This window comes from Chrysemys picta, chromosome 1 (assembly GCF_011386835.1).
Source record: "Chrysemys picta bellii isolate R12L10 chromosome 1, ASM1138683v2, whole genome shotgun sequence".
NCBI lineage: Eukaryota > Metazoa > Chordata > Testudines > Emydidae > Chrysemys > Chrysemys picta.
In genome coordinates, this window is record NC_088791.1 from 135,105,101 (window position 1) to 135,122,959 (window position 17,859).

Consider the following 17,859-nt stretch of genomic DNA (forward strand, 5'->3'; position numbering starts at 1 on the left):
GCCTTCCCCCTTCAGCCTCTCCATCCTAGAGCATCAGGATGGTTCTGGCCCCCACTGCAAACTCACTGGTGCTGCTCCATTTTTCCCTAAACCACTGCAGCTGAAAATACAAGGGAAGGGATTTTGGAATAATGATGTACCTAAAATAGAGCAGAAATAGTCTTCTCCAGCATTCCCACTCAGTTTAATCTACAAAACATGGATAATTCCCTCATACTTGAGAAGCTAAGAGGTTATCACCTTCACCCTGCCAAAGATTAATAGCTTAATTAACCGGGCCTGATTCTCCTCTCATTTATACCAGGTATAAATCAGGAAGCGCCTGGATCAACACCAGTAGCAACTGAGAGCACAATCAGACAATACAAATTATAAGACAGCTTATAAATTTGCTTGTGTTCTCTAGGTAAAGACACACAGTCTATGATATGCATAAAGTTTAGTGTGGGGCGGCTCTGAACAGAGCTGTGCAGAGCTTGTTGGTTTGGACTTGCAGGGGTAAATGCAAACCTTTTTGTTTCAGCTCACATGGGGCTTGCACCCCAAAATTTGGCTGAGAATCAGATAGTATTGCTAAGGTCATGGACTTATAAAATCAGCAGGAGAGCTGTATTTTTTTCTGTTTTGGACTAAAAAGAAAATTATGTTGACTTAAAAAATTGAGCTCAAAGATGCTAGAAAGTCTTGGGGAAAAAATACAACTCTGATCAAAATTCAATACTTCACCCCTTCTGTTATGTGACAAAAAGGCTCACAATTCACAGCTAACAACTCAACAGAATCTTCCACTAAAACCAAGGGAGGCGAGACTGGACATTCCTAATATCATTAAGGTAAAAAACAAACAAAACTCTTTAAAAAAAAAAAAAAAAAAAAACCAACCCAACCAACCAGACAAAAAACTCGTAAGGTTATTTCATAAGTCACCAAGAAGGAAGGGTACAGCCTCAATTTTTTTTCCCCTTTGCAGGTCATCTTTAAGTCTTTACAAATTGGAAAAGGCAACAGAGTTAGAGTTTAAATTGTCAACTAACTTTTGTGCTTGTTTGAAGGAGGAGAGAATATACTCTGCCCCTGATCGCTTATTCAAGATTGTTTTTGTGGGCAATTCAAGTGTGGGAAAGACTTCGTTTTTAAGGCGATTCTGTGAAGGCCATTTTTCCCCAAACACATCTGCTACCGTAGGTAAGTTTAAGAAACATTATGATGATGATTACAGTAGTACCTAGAGGCTCCAACCAAGACTGTGGCCCTGTTGTGCTAGGTGCTGTACAAATGCATAGTGAGAGAAAGTCCTTGTCCCAAAGAGGAGAAGCAAAGGGACAGAGAAGTGATGTTACCTGAGGTCACAGAGCATATTAGTGGCAAAACTGAAATTAGAACCCAGTGGTGAAATCCTTGGCTCATTGAAGTCATTGGCAAAACTCCCATTGATTTCAGTGGAGCCAGGATTTTTCCTCGGGTCTCCTTGCTTCTCATCTAGTAACTAAGGCACTAGATTACACTGCATCCCAAAAGATTAATAAGATTTGTGACCATCACTGAAATCATAATTGCCTAATTTTCCAGGAAAAAAAGCTTTGTACGGAGCAAAAGAGAAAAATGTTAGTGATACATTTACAAAGCTGGGTACTTAATTGGTGCCAACATAGCTTGTGCTTGCAACTGTTGCACTTACAAGTCAGACCTTCAGACTATATGCATAATTTCCTGGGGCTTCCAGAAGGAAGGTACCCATGTTGTGGGCTGCAGCTTAGAGGGCAAGTTTTTAAATGTAACCTCTAACACTCATTATCTGTGTGAGTCACACCAGGAAGTGGGTTATTTGGCTGGCCTGCAAATACAGATAAGCCAAAAGTAACATTATAAACATAAGAACTGCTGATAAGACTGACAGAGCAGACTGTGCAGAACAGCTGGTCATTCAAAACCTTGACAAACCCAGATGCAACTCAAACCCACTTCCATGAAACTGGATTTTGATAGTGGAAACATCCTCCACAATCCATCTGAATGTTCTGATTACTCACTGAAGGCATTAAGACCAGATCCATTAAACTCAGTGGCAACACTCCCATTGACATCAGTCTAGCAGGAGCCAATCTTAGAAGAATGTTGCAGAAGGAGGCAGTGTAACCTAATGGTTAGAGCAAGTATCATTACAAATATCCAAGAAGTGTATAAACCAAAGCTAGAGAGAACTTATTTAAGCATACTAGGCAACATTTTGAAAAGTGCCTATATGGCTTAGCAGCCTAAGTCACCTTGACTGTCAATGGGACTTAGGATCCTAAATCACTCTGGCTCTTTTGAAAATTTTACTCATCCTGACTTTTTATGAATTAAATTAATTTGTTAACACATTTACATTTAATATGTTTGTTATTACTTTAAAACTATGGCAAATAAAAGCTTCTGCCTGTTCTTATTATCAGCCTGTTGTTAAAGGCCAGAATTTATTGCATGCCTTCTGAACCAATGAACACTGGTTAGAAATATTTGTGGCTTGTTTGAACATGACACTATTACTTTAAACTACCATGAACCTGATCAGATCATCAGAATGAACCTGAGACAACTTGTGCTGTGTTTATAGGTATAGATTACAGTGTGAAAACAGTGACAGTGGATAACAGCCAGATAGCCCTGCAACTCTGGGACACTGCTGGGCAGGAACGGTGAGAAAATGTCTTAACTTTCTACTCTCCTACTCTGTGCATTTAGAAAATAGCAGCCTTGGGCTCAATCCTGCTCCCCAGAAGTGGGGAGAAATGGGCGTATTCTCATTCAGTTCAGTGAAAGTGAGAGCAGGCCTTTGATCCTTTCCCAGAAGGATCAATATCAGCTAACAGGGTGGGGTGTTTCAGGCAAACACTGCCAGCCTGTTGTAGAGACTCTTAAAGAAATAGTCCCATAAGCTACTATTAAGGAGCGGAGCTGGTTGAAAATGTTCTGTCAGAAAGGTTTTTTCAACAGAAAATTACTTTTTAACAAAATGGAAATATTCACACACAAAATATCTGTTTCCATTTAAATGTTTCATGTTTTCATTGAAAGACCAAAAAAAAAAAAAAATGAAAAACATTAATTTGGCTGGAAAAAAAATTGCAGTTTTCAGTTGCTGACAATTGAAAAGTTCATTTTTTTTTCAATTGAAGCCTGAATAATTTTTCACATAGAGGAGTGAGGAATTCCTGAACTGACACACAAGGTGAGGTTAGGAGGACGTGAGGCATGGGTCAGAGCATACGTGCTACCATCGGTAATACAAGAACAGAAAGACAAGGGAAAGGGTCAGCAGCAGGATTTTTCAAAACGCTTTACTGCACATTTTTGTTTACTTGATCTTTTAGTCATTGACACTGTGAGTTCCATACATGGGATTGCCATTGAAGGAGAAAAAGAATGAACTCTTTAGGCGTAGATAAAAAGGGGACTGATAAATCCAGAAGGCACTCCATTTGTTCCCTCGCCAATTTCACAGTATAGTTCAATTTTCCCTTCAGATCTACACTGCATTCTATTGCAAATTTTGCACTCATCTAGTACATGGGATTGTCAGCAATAACAATGGAGGTTTCATGTGTAAAATAAGTAGGAAGAAAATCCACTCTGCTCGTCAGAGAGCAGAAATGTGTCCCCTGAATGTAAATTCATATGTAAGCTAAGTAAATGAAGCTTTGGTCCTTCAGCTCTTACTTATGTGAATAAACCTTAGTATGGCAACATGGTGAGCTCTTTTTCCATCTCTGCTATTAACTTGCCACTTAAACCTTTCTATGCCTCCGTTTACTGTGCATCTATAAATGAGTGTAATAAGCTTAACCACCTTTGTAAATTACTGTAAGATCTATAGATGTACTGTTGTTACAGCTCATGTGTGTAATCCCATTGACTTCAATAGGACTACTTGAGTGAGTAGGGATTACACATGCGAATAAGGGATGCAGAACTGGGCCATGATTTAAGAAGATATTTGGCTCCACATGCCCATATATCTGTGGCCCAAACTGAGCTTATAAGAATGCAAATGTTCTGTCTAGATCCCTGTGTATACTTCTTCAATGCTGCAGGACTGAAGGGTTGGTGTACAGTTTCTGGCTACTATACTGTAATCATATTGTCACATTGCTACTGCTCTAAGGCAAAGGGCTATGAACAGATTCTTGTTTGCAGGTACCGCAGTATTACCAAGCAGTTTTTCAGAAAAGCCGATGGTGTCATTGTGATGTATGATATAACAGCAAAAGACACATTCACAACTGTCAAACAATGGTTGGTGAGCATTGAGGTAAGAGGACGTAGCTTTCAATCTAAACTACTCTGGCCACATGCTCTAACTTCTTGAGGCGTTCCCTCCAGGTGGGGGTTATGGGTAGGTCAAAAAGGAGGAAGTAAGGTCCTACCACTTCTTGTGCTGTAGCAATTACTCTGTTATACATAGGACTTCAGTTCACAGAGCTGCCAAGCCAGCTTTTTACAGAAGCCCTACTTCCATTTTATAGGAAAACAATAGTCATTCTAAAATTTCAAGGAGTATATCTCTTCAGTGGCCACCATTGATTGGATGTATGTCCCTCTTTCCTGGTACCTGGCTTAATCTCAGGGAAAGAATTCCCAGCATGCACTCCTCTGCTTCCTGTATCAGTACACATTGATCATTGTCATTGGAGTTGAAAGATGCTTCAGTGCAGTGATGTAATTCATAAGAGACAGTTTTGCAACAGCTACATCTTTAAGTTAGGAGATTTTAAATAGGTTGCTCATGTAAATCAATGGTATCCACAGTAAGTGCTGTAAAACTGGTTTATTTTATAGGATTCAGCTTCCTGAAAAAACATTCTGTGGAATATCTTATTTTTCTCCCCCTGCCCACACCCAGCCATAGTACCTGCCCCAGTGAGCTTCCTGCGACTTAAAAATGCTATTGTCTATTCAGATCTTATGGCAATAAGCACAGTATGCTAACATATGAAACACTGTTACCTGTATTGGCCACTAGGTGGCCACTGTACTTTGGAGTTAGGCCCCAGGGCCAGATTAACTCTCCTGTGGGCCCAGGGCTATTAGATTTTGTGGGGCCCCGTATACAAGTCTTTTTCCTAATTTAAAACAAAATGATCACAATTATGGCATCGAGGCTATTAACGCTATATTAAACTTGCCTTTTAATTAACATAAAGCCATTCTGTGGCTACATTTCAATCTTAAAACATGTAGAATATAGTTAAGTTAATTCAAAATAGCCTGCTTCTTACCTTAGAACAGCAGTTATATTAGTTTCTTTCTGGGAAGGATTTTGGGTGCAGAAGGGGGCTTCAGGCTGGGGCAGAGTGTTGGGATGCAGGAGAGGGTGAGGGGTGCGGGGTCTGGGCAGGAGTTTGGGTGCAGGAGGGGATTCTGACCTGGGGCAGGGGGTTGGGGTGCAGGCTCGGGCCAGGATGCGCTTACCACAGGCGGCTCCCAGTCAGTGGCACAGCAGGGCTCAGGCAGGCTGCCGGCCTGCCTGCGATAGCCTCACGCCGCTCCCAGAAGCAGCCAGCTGTTGGCAGGTCTCTGCGTGCCCCTGGGAGGAGGGCGACAGCGTGTCTCCGTGCGCTGCCCATGCCCGCAAGTGCCACTCCTGCAGCTCCCATTGGTTGGTTCCTGTCCAATGGGAGCTGCAGGCATGGTGCTGGGGGCAGGGGCAGCGCGCGGAGCCTCTTTCCCCTCCCACCAGGGGCCATAGAGACATGCCAGTAGCCAGCTACTTCCAGGAGCGGCGTGGGGCCATGGCATGCAGGCTGCCTGCCTGAGCCCTGCTGCGCCACTGGACTTTTAGTGGCCCGCAGATCACGATTGACTGGAAGAGGCTCCAGGATCGACGACTGGTTGGTGACCACTGAATTTTATATAATTAGAGATTTATTTTTGCGGGGCCCCTCTTAGCCCAAGGCCCTACACTGCAGCCCTAAAGTCCTTGTGTTAATCTGGCTTTGTTAGGCCCCAATTGTTCAAATATTTACCACTGTCAGTAGCCCCATTGAAGTAAACCCAGTATTAAGTATTTGCAAGATCAGGCCCTTATTTAACATGTTTTCTGAACAATTCAACATTTATAACAATTCAGCACTTTAAAAAATAGCTTTAGAAGAGAATTTTCATTTTGATAAGGAAACGTGGTCGTCTTTTCAATTCCAATATTTTACATATTTGATTCATCTTGACTGACTAATTTTGGGAGATGTTAACTAGCACTGAGTTCAAGACATATGGCCAAATCCATTGTCTTTAACTCCGGCAATGTGCATACTTAATCCCTGGTGTACTTTTGGTAATATATTCATTCTGATAGTGTTTTACTTGGTAATATATATTACCACTTTTCAGAATTACATTTGATCAAATATATTATCTCCATTTACATTATGTACTTTGATTGGTATGATTGGATCCAAATGCAGTTGTTTTCATGCCTATCTAATTGGAAAAGTAGGGTCAGATACCTGTGGTTTTATGTCTTTAAAGCTTTTCGTCTTGTATCCACAGGCAGGCCAAACATATTGGTCACCTAAATCACATGGTGTGGTTTTATGTAGCACAGTATTTCTTTTCTTTTTCTTTCTTTTTTTTTTTTTAATTTGTTTACGTTTGAAAGATTTCTGAGCTGTTCTGTTATTCAAGGAATGTCAAGGATGGTAATGCATTTCTAGTACAGAATGTCTCCTTTATTCCTTTTGTCCAATTCTGTTGCCTGATATAGTTCTTCATAAAATAACACTTTACTTGTCTGATTCGTCTTCAGTATTTTCATTTTCATGTTGGCACCTGGTGGGCCTCGGCTCTGCTTCATCTGTAATCATTTTTTTAAATATTTTAATGATGTTGACATATTGTGTGCAGTATGGTGTTGTGTTCTTTGCTCTGCAGGAGGCAACTGGAGAGAATATACCTGTCCTTTTGCTGGGTAACAAAACCGACAATGAAAAAGAACGAGAAGTCCCTCGTGGACTAGGAGAACATCTAGCCAAGGTACAGTATGAAGAAGGGAATCGGTAATAAAACTAAAAGATGAAAGTGTTTAATGGATGTTAGATTATATCTAGAAACTCAGAAATACAAGTTATTATTTTTACTAGTCGATCTTGGTGAATCATTTCTAGTGAGTAATTATTTGATTAATTTTGTCTCTTAATGAGCTACCTGAAAAATGTCCTGCATTTGTTATGCTCTAATAAATTTGTTAGTCTCTAAGGTGCCACAAGTACTCCTGTTCTTTCTGCATTTGTTATTATTTGTAATTGTTTGTCAAATTATTTATCGGAACAACTTGCAGCCTGTGGTTTTCCTGTGAATTGTAACTACTGATAATTATTAATGTGTGGTTGGTCACCTAATCACATGGTGGTGTTTCTGATCCATGACTGCAGGAGCGGCTCCAGGCACCAGAGCAGCAAGTGCGTGCCTCGGGCAGCAAGCTGCAGAAAGCGGCCTGCCGATCCCTGTGAGGGCAGCAGTCAGGCGGCCTTCGGTGGCATGCCTGCGGGAGGTCCGCCAGTCCCGCGGATTCAGTAGCAATTCGGCGGCAGGTACGCCAAAGCTGCGAGACTGGCAGACCTCCCGCAGAAACGCCGCCGAATCGGCGTGACCAGCGGACTGCCCGCAGGCACGCCGCTAAAAGCCGCCTGACTGCTGTGCTTGGGGCGGCAAAACACATAGAGCCGCCTCTGCATGACTGGATGATGAACTTTTAAACAGGAGAATAATGAATGATGAACACTGAAGAGTGAATGATGGTATATCTCCTTAGGGATTCTCTTTTTTCCCCCCTCACAGTGTAGACAGTTTCTTAATAAATTTTATAGGGACAATCCTGATATTCAGGGCCTTTTCTTATAGAGGCACCTATTGCCTCCCATCCCCTGTCCTGATTTTTCACACCTCCTTTCTGGTCACCCTAAATGGACTAGCAAATAACAAAAGCACTTGCTTACACACACATTATTTTTGCATTCAGGTGTATAGTAAATATGAATTCATATGAATAACAACACCTCCAAAAGATTAATCTACATAGAAATCAGTTGTCCAAATCTTCATGAGAAAATGAACTAAAAGGGGCAGAAATATGACTGAATCAAATCAGATATCTGATTCCATGAATATGTCTGTAAATACATTTTCCCATTATTCATTACTTATTGGTAATGGATTTACTAGTTTGTCCAAAATGCAATGAAGTCAGTGGAATTATTCTGTATTTGCACCAATATAACAGAGCAATACTTGGCCCTGTAAATATAATTTAAAGAGTTAGGGCTATATGCTACTTTTGACCTATACACAGACTGATAATAATACATTGCTATATATAGGCCTTGTGTTGTTATATGGCTTTTATTTTGTGTTTATAAGATGAAGAAGGGTGCTTTCTTATTTAGGGCCTGATCTTACTCCCATTGTAGTGAGTTACAAAATTCCCACTGACTTCAATTCCCATATTATCAGCCCCTTACTCAGTACCTAAAAGTTTCTGTATTTAGCAAATCTGTTTGGTTTTTGTGTAAGAATCCAAATGCAGGTATAATTTCAGGCCCTGCAGGTTACTTTTTAGGAAAAACTCCAAGGTATTATTATTGTAGCCTTATGCAAAAATCAAGTGACACACGAAAGGTAAATGGAGGGAGTGGGTAGCTATTTGTCATTTAGCTCTTTTTAAAAATGGGCAACTAGTAAAGTGAAGATGAATCACGCTGAGATGCAAAACTTGCAGCCCACCAGGTCATTAGCTGTAACATGGCATGTAAGGAAATAAAACATTTTACAAAAGTAACGTAGAACAATGTCAAATGAAAAATGATAACATTCAAATGAATGAATACTCATTAGAATACATTGCTTGATGGAGCAAAAGTAAGGAGTGATCAGTGACAATTTGTCATCTGAAAAGCTGCAGAGATTTAATTAAATTATAGCAATTTGCCTGTTGAGCTTATAATAATGTATTTTAATGGATATTAATTACTGTTAAATGGCAATGTAATTCCTAGGAAACCACGTATGACATCTCCATTAACGAATCCACTTGAGTTGCTTACTTACATGAATTACTCGTCTCGGGCACTCAGACTGCACTGGGTCAGATCCTCATCTGGTGTAAATCTGCACAGCTCCATTAACGTCAAAGGAGCTAAGCCTATTTATACCAACAGAGGATCTGGCTCATTGTCAGTAGGTTTTCAAGAACGTTGGTGGATCGCATTTAAAGTACTGGAGGTCACGTAGTGCAGCTCTCATTGCTTCATGAAACTTTGGTAATTAGAAGCCTGGAGCCTTACTAGCTAGATAATGTGGTGTAGAAATCAGCCAGAAGTCTTCCTGGGGATTCCTGCTGTAGGGCAGCCTTCCTGCAACCCCTCTAGCGTGCCTAGGGATGCCTAACATTGCAATGTTGGCACACCAGAGAAAGTCCTATCAAATTCTCATCACTTGAAAGGATTGGAGGATGCAGTACGATACCTCAGGGAATGGATAAAGGGAGATAGGCACGACCAACAAGGATAGGGAAGGCCCTGGTGGGAATGATGGGGGGGGGCAGCTAGACCATGAGAAAGCTTAATCAGCAACATGAAAGAACAAGCACCCCAACATTAATCAACGCTGTCTGGTATGCAGACTTGACATTGCAGAATGGGAGCAATAGCCTCAAAGCAAAAGTACTCATGTTTAATATAAATCTGATAGTGTCCAAAATGCTCTCTTTAAGAAGGCAGTAGAGTTACTGTTACAGATCAGGGCAACTGCACCTGTATTCCTCCTCCATGGGCTCCCATGCTCAGGCATCCACCCATCCCCTCTCTTGGCCAGAGATAAGTCTCACTCACTCCTGCCTGGTTTTTTTCCAGACTGCATGGTTCCCTGCCTACATTGTGATATGCTCAGCAAGCCAGACTGCCTAAAAAGGCCACTGTCTGCACTTTGCTTTCTCTTCAGAGGTTATGAAGAGTTGTACAATTGCTGCCAGTTACAAGTCACGACACAGCTCTTTTTAAGCAAGCACTTTTATTCGTAAGGTGAACACATTAAGAACATAAGAACAGCCATACTGTGTGAGATCAGTGATGCTTCTAGCCCAGCATGCTGTCTCTGACAGAAGCAGATACAACAGCTTCAGCGGGAGGCACAGATCAGGGCAATTTGGAGAGCCTTCCCCTCCTGACTTCTAGTAGTTAGAGGTTTAGGGTCACCCCAAGCATGGGGATACATCCCTGACCATCTTGGCTAATAGCCATAGATAAACCTAACCTCCATGAACTTCTCCAATCCTTTTTTGAAACCAGTTATACTTTTGGCCATCACAACATCCTGTGGCTATCAGTACCACAGGTTGACTATCTGTTGTGTGGAAAAAGTAATTCCTCTTGTTTGCATTAAACCTGCTGCCTATTAATTTCATGAGGTGACCCCGAGTTTTAGTATTGTGGGAAAGGGTAAATAACACTTCTCTATTAACTGTTTTCCAAACCATTCATTATTTTATTGACCTCTATTATATCCACCCTTGATCATTTCTTTTCTAAGATGAACAGCCCTAATGTTTTTAGTCTCTCCTCATATGGAAGCCATAACCTTAATCATGTCTGTTGCCCTTCTCTGAACCTTTTCTAGTCAGGCTTCCAGCTCCCAGCCATCACCTATCTTGATGACAAAAAACATATTAAAAATAATAGAAGAACCTACCTGCACATTAATAAGCTTACCAGAGATCTCCCAACTCCAACAAGGGCTCTGGCAGGAGTCAGTCCTTCAAACCCCAATGAATGTTTTTTCTGTGGTTACAAGTTCATAACAGCCTTGTCTCAGAACAAGCCCACCCATGAATCAGTTAGTCTTTCCTTTATACCGGTTAGGCCTTTGATCTTCAGCCTCCCGGAACAGGTAATCAGCAGGCAAAGGTCTTTTCCTCAAGCTGTTGCTTCAAAAGGCAGGAATTGGTTTTGTTCTTGTTTTTTTGCATAACCAGAGGCAAAGGGGGTGGGGAATTCCATTCACCTCCCCCTAGGTATTTCCCAGGAAATCCATTTCACACATATTGTCCCATAAATCCATTCTTGTCTGACACATTGTTCGATATAGTCCTTTGACCACCCCAGCCCACAATAATAACTAAACCTTTCCTTTAATACAATGGACCCCAAACATATGTGAACTCAATTCAATAGGGTCTCCCAAGGACATTGCGGGAAATTGCCATATCTGTCACCGCTACTATCAGCAAAATAGAGAAAAGACAAGTCCATTTCTAGTAGATTTACAAAGAAATCTCCATACTGGTCTCCTAATCAGTAAACAGTTCAGACAAACAAAGCTTTGCTGCCTTCGTTAGTTCAGGAGGCTATTCCACAACTAGACTTACAGGACAGTAACCACCAAGATCACTCCTCTTCTCTCCTTGTTTGTTGATTTGTTTTTTCCCCATTCTTTAGGTGCCTCCTCATTTGTCCATGATTTTTCAAAAATAATTGTCAGTGGCACGATACGTTCATTAGCCAATTCCCTTGATAGTGAAAGATGCATCTCAGATGGTTAATTAGACATAACTTACCTTCTGCTACTGAGGGTTTCCACTGTACATGCTGTCAGTGAATTTTCCCTTCAAAGTTCAAAGGCATGGCTCCTTCTGCTACAGGACTGACTGTGTCAAGAGAAGGGTCTGTTTGTCAATGTGATGAAGATGAATGATTAGCATCAGTTAGGTGTAACTCATTATCTCACATTAAGGATTTGCTCTGCCACATGGCATTTGCTGAGAAATCAGTTCTGATTCATGCCAGTATCACGTGTGTGATTTCTCCTCATACAAGATGCTGATGTGCTGTAGGAGACAGGGGCGACTCTAGGCACCAGCAAAGCAAGCACGTACTTGGGGCAGCCCATTTGCAGGGGCGGCAGGGATCCAGCATGGGAGCTGAGAACCAATAGGGGGCCCTGGGAGCTGTAGTTCCTTGGTTAGCTCCCTGCCTATAGAGCCAGCCTTGGAGCAGGGAAAGAACTACATTTCCCAGCATTCACTTGGCCATTACCAACAGGAAAGGGGGGGAGGGAGTGAGGAAGCTGAGACCTCATGCTGCAGTGAATGGAGAGCTGCACTGTGAGTAGGGATTCCATATTTTAACATTCAAAAAATAGGACACTCCACGGGGAGGGAGGGTAGCCCCACCCTGCCCCCATCCACTCCCTCCGACTGCCCCCCACAGAAACCCCAACCCATCCAACCCCCCTGCTCCCTGATCACCCCCTCCCCGGACCCCTGCCCCAACTGCCCCCCAGGACCCCACCCCCTATCTAAGCCTCCCTTCTCCTTGTCCCCAACTGTCCCCTCCTGAGACCCCCTCCAACTCCCCCCCTAGCATCCCACCCCCTACCTGTCCCCTGACAAACCCCTGGGACTCCCATGTCTATCCAACTGCTGCCTGTCCCCTGACTACCCCCCCGAAACCCCTGACCCATCTAACCCCCCCTTCTCCCTGCCCCTGACTGCCCCCCCGAACCTCCGCCCCATCCAACCCCCCAGCCCCCTTACCGTGCCACTCAGACCAGCGTGTCTGGCTTCGCGCAGCGCCAGACATGCTGCTGCATACATGCTGCCGTGCTCCCCTGCGGAGCCACAGCGCCCCACCCACCCCCCAGCACCTGCCTTCCAGATTTGAACACCTCAAAATTCAGGAGTGCTCAAGCTCAGTTTGGGCAGCTGTTACTTCATTTCTCCCAAATCAAATATACTGATCCACTGTAACTTGCTGCAGAAAAAGTAGGATAAAATTGAGCAAGAAATGCTTCCCAGTTGTTATTAGGACTGGAATTGCTATTTTCAACAGCCATTGCCTTTTTGTTTGTTTGTTTGTTTGTTTAAAAGAAAGACAGTGATATTGCATTGGCAAATTCCCCATAGAAAGAAAGAGTGGAACAAAAGAATAATAAAGGCACCTCAACTTTTCCTCATTTATGGAGGACTGTCTTATAATATGCATCCAGATATCCTCCAATCACACAAGCTGAAAATTGTTCCACTTTACTGCAGTTCTGTAACCATATGGGAACCAATCCTGTCTGTGTTCTGTGCACATCTAAAATTCCTGCTGAATGACCTGCCCTGGGAGCGAGTTACCAGTGACCCAGGCCTGGGGCAGCAGGGGGGTGCGGGTGGTGGGGGAGAGCCCAGGGCTGGGGACGTAGGGGGGTACGGCGAGGAGCCCAGGGCTGGGACGGGGGGCAGCCAAAATTTTTTTTGCTTGGGGCGGCAAAAAACCTAGAGCCGGCCCTGGTAGGAGAGCAAGGGAAGGCCAGTGCCACTCACAGTCAGGCTCATGTGCATCATCCACATGCTGGCTAGATTTCCTTTTACAGGTCTAACTGCATTCTTATATGGAAGAACAAAGAGTGTTGCCCTGAGCTTATATTAGATGTCAAATTCGTATTTGTGTGACTATTAAGCTATTTAACCAGGAAATTTCACCAACTGTCCCTAGATAAGCTAGAAATAGCCTCAGCATATATATATATATATATATATATATATATATATATATAAAATGTCATTATAACAATTATTCAGCACATTAATAGTCCAAACTTTTACATACTTTTCAGCTATCAAAAAATACAAATTTAAACCAATATTACTAATCCATCTTTCTTTCTTTCTTATCAGGCCTCGCTAGGCGCAGTTTAATAAATTAAAATCATGACATTCATCAAAATGTAGAAAATAAAACACTGAAAAAACACACCTCTAAAATAGAAGGGCTCAAAGAAAACCACTGCGTAAACTGCAAAGGACTCCATGTCTGACAAAAAATGGATGTTGGTTGTGTTGTTGTTCTAGTGACATCTTTATTTATTGTCTAAGGTTTACCCCAGAACATAGGTTCCCAATTTTTCCCATAATCAGAGAGATGCAAATGACCAATGTGTATTCCTTTTTTCCTTGTATCTCCCAATGTTTCCATGGCGCCTTGTAAAGCTAGATTGGCGCATTATGCAAAGTTGACTGAAATGGTCTTTCTGTCTGATCTAGGATTACAATTTAATTTTCTACGAATGCAGTGCCTGTTCCGGTCATAATACTCATGAGTCAGTGCTTCACTTAGCTAGGTAAGGAAAACATCGTTTGCTTTTTTAAAACATGGACTATTGTATGGGTAAAAAAATCAAACTAGGTGAAATGAAGGCCGCAAAGGACACAATAAGAAGAAAATTCAATGCAAGAAGATTTGTAAGTGAACTGAGTTGATCCCTATCACTGACAACTGAATGGATTCTATTTGCTAAATTAATTGTCTCTGATAGGAACCAACCTTCCGCCTTCTGAATACTGTCTTGTGCTTTTTACGTTATAGTCAATAGTGCTGATCCTGCAAGAAGCTCCAAGTGGACAGAACTCTGTGCCAACGCGGAGCTCCACTGAAGTCAGTGAAGCTCTGCACAGGCAAGAGGGTCCGTCTATGCAGAGTCAGTTGCAAACTAAGGGCTTCTGAGAGGAGGAACGTGTGTAGAGGCGCAACACACAGTGATGGCTCCCAAAGGCAGACTATGGGAGTGCTGGGGAAATGCACACAGCGATGGACATAGCTATGCTCTTCAGCAGGGTACAGGGTGTGCTTCTCCCCCCATGCCAGTTCAGTTCTACTAACTGGTTGAAAGACTGAGGAGGATATTTTCAGAAGTACCTAAGGGATTCAGAAGCACAAATCCGACTGAAATTAAATGCGACTTGTGCTCCTAAATCCTATTGCCATTTTTGTAAAGCTCCCCCAATACACTTTGAACAGGAGAGAAACTAATAATGAATGGCAGATATTGGAGACAGTACTTCCTGGCAGGAACCTTCAGGCAAATCATCATTCCTATGGAAATTTGTGAAACTTTGGGGATTTGTTGAACTTTGTGTCCAATACCCAGTGGCTGCCAACAATGAATAACACAAACCCCCCAAATAACAGCAATGGACTCGCTGCTTTGATTCACAAAAATATTCACAAGTTGACAATGATCCGCTCTAATTCCAGTTTTCCAAGTAAATGAACAAAATAGATTTTTGCAATACAGTAGCCTTGATTCTTGTTTTATAAACTGTGCTCACTTACTCATTAACTCACAAAATTCTGTTGTTTTCAATTAATCTCCCAGTCATCAGTGAAAATTAGCCATGTCCGACTATGATGGCGTGGGTTTTTTTCTTGTAGGTATTATTGCCTTTTTCTGAGAGTAGTTTCTTTTTGCTTCTTTCCTAGGATTTTAAAGGAACAAGAAGATAAAGTGAAAGAAAAGACTGTTCAGCTGCTGCAAGACTCAAAGAAAAAGTCTTGTTGTATCAGACTGTAGAAGACTAGGGTAAATTTAGACAACAATCATACATCTTATATCACACTACAGTGCATCAACACATCTGCCTCATGTTCAAAATATGTCTTATGCTACGTTGTGAATGTAACAACAGAAAACCTTTAAGAACCTAGTGCACACTCACTTCTCACTCTTTGCAAAGATGAAGGCCTTAGGATTACTTAGACTGTAAAGACTTCAAGGCAGGGACCATCTTTTCGTTATGTGTTTCTATATCACTTAGTACCATGGGGCCCTGATCCATGACTATGCTCCTAGATGCTACCGCAATACCAATAAGAAATAGGAATAAGAAATCTACTTAGAACAGGAAGCTAATTCTCATAGGGCCTGATCATAGACACCCTTACTCAAGTAGCCCTTACCTTTTGAGTAGTCCAGTTGGCTTCAGTGGGATCACTCATATAAGGTTAGAGTTTGCGGGACTGGATCCCTAATCTTGTAGCCTCAAATCTTGGTTCCATGTTGATCTTCTCTAGTTGTGTCTGGTTTGGGGTTTTTTAAATTATTATTATTTAAATTTTAAGCACAAACAACTAAATATAAAACTCTGTGTTAAGGTTTTGAGTGTCAATATACAAGAATGAAGGAAAGAAATAGTCAGGATTCTCAGAGTAACATTAACTGATCCACACTACACATCTATAGTATGTTTATTACTAGTCACACTCTTTGCACATGAAGCCTCATTGTGGGCCCATAACTCATGCTAGGGTGCCTTTACATGACTCAGTGATTCCTGTGGGACTCTTCATACATAGAGGTTTTCACCAATGCCAGTGCGGGTTTTACAAATGGCCTATACAGCAAGCCATGCTCTTAGATGTCACTGGCAGATGGCTGTTGTATCAGACTTATGGCTGACACAACTCCTCCCTCTCACAAGACTCCATCACAGAAGGTTTAGCATAAGATAGTCCAGGGCCAAAATTTTTGAAGCTGTCTGCCTAAAGTTAAACCAATGTTTTTGGAGACATTTTCAAAAAGCATCTCAGGGACTTAGGAGCCCAGATCTCACTGAAATCCAAGGGGATTTAGGCTCCTAAATTCCTTAGGTGCTTTTACAAAAATCCTCACTATGCACCTAAATAAATGCCCTGATTTTCAAAAGTGCTGAGCAGCCAGCAGCTCCCTTGGACTTTAATCAGAGCTGCTGGGGTCACACCACTTGAAAAATCACACCCTTTATGTAGGTTCAGGCCCGCCGACAGCAATTCCCAGCCCCCAGGCAGAACAGTTAATGGGCCCCCAGGCATGCACAAGCCGCGCCCGCACAGACGTGATCCACCTGACATTTGGGCAGTGCTGTGCCTGCAGTGGCTGGTGCCCAGCAAGCGCCGGCTGCTCTGCTGGGCATGCTCTTCTGGCATAGCCAGGGCTTCCACATGCCCCGCCTGTAGGGTTGCCAACTGTCTAATTGCACAAATCCAAAGACGCTTGCCCCGCCCCTTGCCCCGCCCTTTCCCTGAGGCCATGCCCCGTCCTGCCAGCAGCGGTGGCAGCCACCGGGGATCCCCAGGCCCTTTTAAATCGTCTGGGCCCCTGGGAAATTGCCCCCTTTGCCCCCCCATCGGCGGGCCTGGGTAGGTGCCTAACATTAGGAACCCATCTTAAAATCTTGGCCTAGAACAACACACTGAATTCATTTTTCCCTTTGGACACCCTGGCGGAATATCAATGAAATGAGCAACTTCAGAGCTGGCCTTCCAGCAAGAATCTGAATAATTCCTGATGGAATTCTTCTGTGTTGCACACAGTGGTACTTCTGTGCTTTCAAGAATTGTTGTAAATGTGGATGAGCTTGCACAGAAGAAACAGAACCTGTCGCAGTTTATTTTATCAATAGAACAGAACTGAAGATTATTTGCTATAAAAAAAGAAAGATGATTTATAAATTATATTTTCAATCCATTTTCTAACTTTCAAAAGTTTTTTTTTAAAACTTGAATAAATAGATTTGAAACCAATTTAATTAAAAATAAGAGACTGTGCTTTTATAAAAGACCAAAATGCTAAACACTAGTTGTATATGTAGCTATTTTATTTTATTTTTTGAATAAAACCTTTAAAGTAATTCAATATGCTGTTGGACATTTGTCTCTCAAAAATATTCATCTAGATGCCAGTCACTGTAGAACAGGAGTTCGCAAACTTTTCCTTAGAGCAACCCCTTTCTCCATACGGCGAACCCACTTTGATACTCTGCCAAATAGCTTAGGTCTAGCCAGGACCTCTCCTTCCATCAAGATGGGACCTAATTCCTATTTAGCACTGTCAGATGGGCAATATGGTCCATGACCATCTAACACCTGCTTGCAAACCTTTCCCTCTCTGGTGGGTCATGACACCCAGGTTGAGAATCCCCACTGCAGTGTTTAACAACGGAAATACAGTGAAGAAGAGCAGCACAACATTCCAAATGAGGGCAGGCTATTCCCTTGGCTTCCCAGGGTTGTGTCTTTATATATAGAACCA

At 42.3% G+C, this 17,859-nt stretch overlaps 1 protein-coding gene across 2 annotated transcripts in view; it reads left to right on the forward strand.

Moving 5' to 3' along the window:
- Positions 1 to 17,463, forward strand: part of CRACR2A (calcium release activated channel regulator 2A) — a 97,394-nt gene extending 79,931 nt beyond the window's left edge. For both annotated transcript variants that reach the window (XM_005307822.5, XM_042843168.2), the window contains exons 13-18: positions 1,053 to 1,185; positions 2,597 to 2,678; positions 4,177 to 4,291; positions 6,910 to 7,011; positions 14,057 to 14,133; positions 15,273 to 17,463. In XM_005307822.5, the coding sequence (XP_005307879.1) occupies positions 1,053 to 1,185; positions 2,597 to 2,678; positions 4,177 to 4,291; positions 6,910 to 7,011; positions 14,057 to 14,133; positions 15,273 to 15,363 (600 nt within the window). In that variant the 3' untranslated portion in view covers positions 15,364 to 17,463. The remainder of the gene's footprint in view (positions 1 to 1,052; positions 1,186 to 2,596; positions 2,679 to 4,176; positions 4,292 to 6,909; positions 7,012 to 14,056; positions 14,134 to 15,272) is intronic.
- The last annotated feature ends 396 nt before the right edge of the window (positions 17,464 to 17,859 follow it).